The 6,000-nt window shown below is 34.7% G+C and overlaps 2 protein-coding genes across 2 annotated transcripts; both read right to left on the bottom strand.

Moving 5' to 3' along the window:
* Nucleotides 1–913: 913 nt before the first annotated feature.
* LOC114380333 (putative protein TPRXL) lies at nt 914–1,630 on the bottom strand. The gene has a single exon (XM_028339336.1). It carries the CDS (start codon nt 1,628–1,630, stop codon nt 914–916), a length of 717 nt encoding a protein of 238 aa, XP_028195137.1.
* A 2,237-nt stretch (nt 1,631–3,867) lies between these two features.
* LOC114378559 (germin-like protein 9-3) lies at nt 3,868–4,819 on the bottom strand. The gene is made up of 2 exons (XM_028337185.1): nt 4,665–4,819; nt 3,868–4,341 (listed from the first exon to the last, which is right to left on the bottom strand). The coding sequence occupies exons 1-2, from the start codon at nt 4,785–4,787 to the stop codon at nt 3,868–3,870; spliced, it is 597 nt and encodes a 198-aa protein (XP_028192986.1). The 5' UTR covers nt 4,788–4,819.
* Nucleotides 4,820–6,000: the final 1,181 nt, after the last annotated feature.

The following is a 6,000-nucleotide window of genomic DNA, read 5'->3' as shown; positions in this document are numbered from 1 at the left end:
TTGCTAGTTGCTAACCTACACAATCAGAGTAACAATAGCTCCACATCTACTTCTTTCAAATTATAGACCCAAAAAAAAATCAGTATCATTAACAGAGAAATAATCAAAACCAACAGAACCACCATATCCCAAATTTACTAGATACTAGATAGGTACCTTCACTATTCGTTGTGGGGCAAAACTACAGCAAGTAATCAAGGCCCTGACCAAACTGTGTAAGACTACGGGTTGAAGGAGTAATTATTCTTTTATCATACACCCAAAGAAAAGGAGCTAACGCCTAACTAGACCAAAACTGAGCATGACAGCTTAAAACGTACCAACAACATTCATTAGATTTAGGATCCAGTAGGAGAAACAAACACCCTCAACCTCAAGAAGATGGATGCATTAAATCATCCTAGAAGTAGAAATGTTTATAGAGAAGTTCATTTCATCTTTCTTTTTTTCTTTCCCGCAGAGTACTTCTGGATAATCCAAACAGACCCTTATATAACCTTCATATTCATCAGCATTCCACAACATCTTAAAGCCCAATTTACATAACACATTCTAGAAAATAGGTGTTAATATAAAATCATTCACTAATCTTCACTTTAATTACTTAACTTATGAAATTGTTAGATCCCAGAGCTTTCTATAAGCAAATGGTTTAGAGTTTGACACTCTAGTTCCGAAAAAAACAAAAATTCATTTTCTCTCCATTGTTAACTATTTATTTACGCAAGTGCATATTTCACATTATTTTCTCAGGCAAAGAAAGAAAATCAAAAGAGAAAGTGAGGGAAGCCTATGTTATGAATTACGTTAGATAGGGCAATCCACGAGTTCAGGACAAATTCAGACTCAATATAATAGAGTTCAATCAATGAGTTAAAATTAAGCCCTAATTGAAGAATTTGAATTGAATGAATCAACCGAGGAAACCTGTTTGGCGCCAAACGGCATTTCGAACCTGACGCATATCTCTCCCTTTCAGCGTTCTCCCTATCCCTTCCAGAACCGAATAAGCGAGCATCGGCGATTGATCTGAGTTTCTCGCAACGAATTCGTGCGGAGGCACCATCTCCTCGTCCTCGTCCTCCTCGCCGTCTTCGTCCTCGTCATTGTCATCGAAGTCGCAGTGTCTCCGCCGCGCCTTCATCGACAGGATCGGGACGTTCACCGGCGCGGACTGGTGGAACATGACGGACGATTGCGCCGGCGGCGGAGGTCGCGGGATGGAGGGAATGACGCGCGAAGAGGAGGAGGAGGAGGAGGCGGAGGAGATTGAAGAGATTGAGGCCTTGTGGAAGTGCTGCGAAACGTTCCGGAAGTTGCGGGAGGTTCCGTTCTCGGGGAGCGCGGCGAGGATGCCGTGGGGATGGTGGTGGTTGTGGTTGTGGTGGTGGTTCGGAGTGGCGGAGGAAGATGACGAGGAGGAGGAGGAGAAGGAAGAAGTGGAGGCGCTGTGGTGGTTGTGTTCGGCGCCATAGTCGCTGCTGAAGAAAACGACGTCGTCCTCGTGGAGCTCGTCGTTGGAGGCCACGGAGTTTGAGAAGAGCGGCGGCGCGTGAGACGGAACGCAGAGGAAGCGTTCCGAGGCGGAGAGTTTTCGGTTCGGGAGCCGGTTCGGACCGAATGAATCCATGTCGGTTAGGTTCGGAAAGGTGAGAGTAACGGAAATAGGTTGCAGAGCAGTGAGTGGTGAACGGTGACGAGACTGAAGAGGCTAATCGCCAGGCTTTTTCTTACCGTCTTTAATATAAAAAAATAATAATTGTATGACGTGTTAAAAAAATTTGGTAACTGAAATGGACGGTTAAAATTTTTTAATATAGAAAAGGGGAGTTATCCTCAATAATTGTATTCGGTACACATAAATTGACCTAAAACGTGCGTAAAACGAACATCCAACACACTATTCAAAACACTTTTTGTCATGAGCCATGACATTTTTTTTTTATAACATTGTCATGACATGTTAAAAACAGTACTAGGATATGCTAAAAAGTACCCTTTACACTAATTAGTCTTTTTCATTGCTTATTGATGATTAGTTTATCATTTTTTTTATAATAAACATTTTAAAACTTATATTTAACTCATTGGTCGATAATATAATTTTTTATACTTACAATTTATAAATTTTTTTCCAAAAAAAAATAGTATATAAAACTCTAAGGACTCATTTGAGGTGATCATGAGATTTTGGTTTTTAAATGCAATTATTAAAATAAAACACGTTTGATAAAGTTGAGTTAAAATAATTTTTAAATTATTTTTGAAATACTTTTACATTTATTTTGAAAATCAAGAATTTTTTTTATGAATTTGATTTAGTTTAAAAAAAATACACATTTGACCATCAGACTTTTTGTTATCATCGTTGTCATTATCATTATCGTCTCCACCACTAATATCACCTTTATCATCACCACCATTGCTTGTCAACATCAACATCACTATCACCACTTCATCACTACCGCCACCACCATCGTTGCCACTACAATCATTACTATCACCACCACCATCACCGATATTACTACCACCATAACCAACGTCATTATCATCACCACCACTCTTTTTATTACCACCATTGTCATCATTGTCACCATCAATGCTACAATCAATACCACCTCAGTCGTCACCATTAGATATCACTACTAGCATCGTTATGGACACCAATATTGCTATCACCACCTCTATTGCACTGCAATCACTACTAGTATCTCTATTGTCATTGCTTTTGACACCATCACCGTTATCATTGTCATCACTCCACACAAACACTCTTAAAAAATAAATAACTTTAATATAGTATAAAACTTTAAAAATGAATTTATTTTAAAACTAATCGTATTTTAAAACTTGGCTTTAAATTTTTTTAATCTAAAACTAAAAACTAATTTTTATTTTTTAAAATTTCAAAACTCAAACCTAAATCACCTCCAACTTTTACATTCTTAAAATCATTCTTAAAAAATTAATAATTTGATGCTACATAGTTTTTTTCATCAGATGATAACTATTAACGAGTGTTAATTTGGATCCAAAATCATGTCGTTTCATATGCATAAACTTTAATAATGTGTTTGAATCAGATTAAATTTTCCATAATCAATTCCAATTCCACATTAAAAATTAAAACAACATATTTTTATTTTCAATTTTTTTATCGTAACTTTGTTAGTAAATAACAATTCAAATACACTATTAAGATACTATATTTTCTAATGAGTAGTATATACTTTCACATTCCAATATTTTAGACACCTTATTAATTTAACATTATTTTCTTCTCACATCAAATGCATATTATACCTATTACATTTATATGAGATGTCTAGAAAATATTTTCCTTTTTTAATTAGAAAATTATATTTAGACATCCTTTGACGTATAGGCACTTTAAGAAAGATTAAAAAGAAGAAGAAATAAATAATTAATATCTGAAATATGATGTGATAAGAAGAAAAAATAAATAAAATTAAAAATAGAGGGTATCAAATATTAATGAAGTATTATTAATATTAAGATATCTAAATATTATAACTTTTTTCTAATTTTAAGATGGTGGACAATTTTTACCTATGATACATAAATATCTCCTTATTTTAAATATTTCATCAATATCTTTCATATCTATCTTTCTATTGCATCATAAATTATATTATATTTATATATATTTTTTCTCTCTAGGTGTATTAGAGGACAATGAGTGTCCACTAAACATTTTTCTTTACTTGTGGGATGACAAACCCAAACACGCTGTTGCACTCTTAGCACTCTTAAAAGTATTCTAACTAATTAACTAAAATTCGTTATTGAACGCCATCTTAATTAGAAAATACCCCAAAACAAAACCGCATGCATGCATGATCAGGCCTAGGAAGCCAACCCTTTCAAATTTCGAATGGTGGCAACATCGGTCTTGAAGGCCAAAGCCAAGACAGTGTCATCAATAGACGTGTTAAAAAACGTGTTAGGAAGAGAAACCGTGCCAGCATTAGCACTACCAAAGGCCGAAATAGCAAGAGCAGGATTCTTAGCATCGACATTGTGTTGGAAGTGGGCAAGACCACTGGGGAAAACTAACACATCCCCGATTTGAAGGCTCTGGGTGCAGAGCTTGTTGGTGGTTGTGTCGACAAACCCTACTTCAGAAGAACGAGGGTGAGTGTGGGGTGGGTTGACATTCCCACCTGGGAACTGAAGGACAGCATAAGACACACTTTTTCCATTCAGAGAAGGAAACTCTACCATGCTCGCTTTCGACACCTTAAAGGTTGAGGGTGAAGGGTTTTGACCAACGAGCACATGAAAGCCCTTGAAGGTGAAGAATTTCCTATCTGGGTTGTTGTATTCTGATAGCAATACTGCAGTTGATGACAACAATACTGCAATTCCCACCAGGCCCAAGAGGACAACAAGGAGGCCCACCCACCTTAATGATTTCATGTGAATCAAGTTTAGGATAAGGACAAGGCTGCTGAGCTGTTGAATATTCCTTCTGGCATTATCAGCAATTCAGTTATAACAAACTAGGATTCTATTTTCTTCTATTCTGTTATTCTCTGTTTTTAGTGAATTTTACACAGCTAGCCAATGATTGGCAGCAGTAATCATTAGTAGTACTCCTTATAAATACCATCTAAAAGAATGAAAGAGGAGAGAATTATCATCCATTCCCTTATTTTGTAGTCAATGAGAATGTCTGGGTCGCTGGCCATTGTTACTTGCAGGATGGCAAAAGCTGATAGGATAACCAAATAGAGAAGTTTCAAGGTAGAGGAATATTTAGACATGGTTTTTTAGAGTTAATATATATGTTACGAGGCTTGAAGTGTGTGAAGCTAGGATAAGAAATAAGGTTCAAATACGTGCTTTTGGGATATTAGGGTTGATATGTGTGTTTCTATATATAGGGTTTGTCAGGAAGGGAGGAGAGTAGAGAGCCTTTGTAATTTCCATCTATTATCTGCAGGCCATGCGGGCGACATAATCCACAATTATTAATGGAGATTACAATGTAGACTTGGTTCAGTGCATGGTTGTAGTTTGATTGAGCTATTTAGCATATAGAAGACATGCACCAATAATTAACAATGCTGAAAGTTAGGCTTTCATCGAAACTTTGGCGAATTATATATACTTTGAATCTTTGATTAGGTCAGTTAATAACTTCTATATCTGATTCACATCTGACCAAGGATTAACATGGGAATGTATTGCAAATATACCTCTAAGTAAATTACATGTAAAAAAAGAATTTAACTAAAATACACTAATAGTATTGTTAGTGTTAATATGTAAAAAAAAAATCAAGTGTTGAAAAACATGTTTGATAGGTTAATTTCGACTTTTCAAAAACCGTATTCCAAATGGAAGGTTGAAATTAATTCAAAGAATATTGGCAAAATGGTTATAATTCGAGTCAAAGGTCGAACGAAGGTTGAGATTGAAGAAATTAGAAATGGAAATTCTCAAGAGTAGCTAAGTTTCAAATGAAGCATCTTGAAGCAAGGGTTCGAATCGAGACGAACTTATCAGTAGGGGGTGTTCACGTGTGGATCAGTCTTGAGCTAAAAGTTATTTGATTCAATGATTAAAATAACTTACAGTTTGGATTTTTTTTTAATTGCATAGTTATATTATGCCAAACAACATATATATTACAATCCAATACTTTTTATTACTATGCCAAAGAAAACTCAATTGTTAAAACCATAGAAATTAAATCATAATACTCTATTGGGATTATAAGAAAATCATAGTACTCTACTGGACCTATTGAAAAATCATATTATGCAAAACAAATTTTAATTTTTTGATATTTAGAATTTTTATTTAGTTTTACTAGTGAAAATATTAAAGTATTTGATGCTAATAACCATACCATATAACACTTCAAACATATATAGACTATTAAAAATAAATTTACACATAACATGATAATTATACTTTTATTTGTTTTTATATATATATATATATATATATATATATATATATATATATGTA

This window comes from Glycine soja, chromosome 12 (genome assembly GCF_004193775.1).
Source record: "Glycine soja cultivar W05 chromosome 12, ASM419377v2, whole genome shotgun sequence".
Classification (NCBI taxonomy): domain Eukaryota; kingdom Viridiplantae; phylum Streptophyta; class Magnoliopsida; order Fabales; family Fabaceae; genus Glycine; species Glycine soja.
This window is presented reverse-complemented; position numbering and strand designations above follow the sequence as displayed.

Excerpts from the sequence above, each read along its gene's own strand:
- LOC114380333 (XM_028339336.1), bottom strand. The coding sequence starts at position 1,630 with ATGGATTCATTCGGTCCGAACCGGCTCCCGAACCGAAAACTCTCCGCC.
- LOC114378559 (XM_028337185.1), bottom strand. The coding sequence starts at position 4,787 with ATGTCTAAATATTCCTCTACCTTGAAACTTCTCTATTTGGTTATCCTA. Across the intron at positions 4,342-4,664 it reads ACTACAAAATAAGGGAATGG|AACAACCCAGATAGGAAATT; the intron begins ATGATAATTCTC and ends CTATCAGAATAC.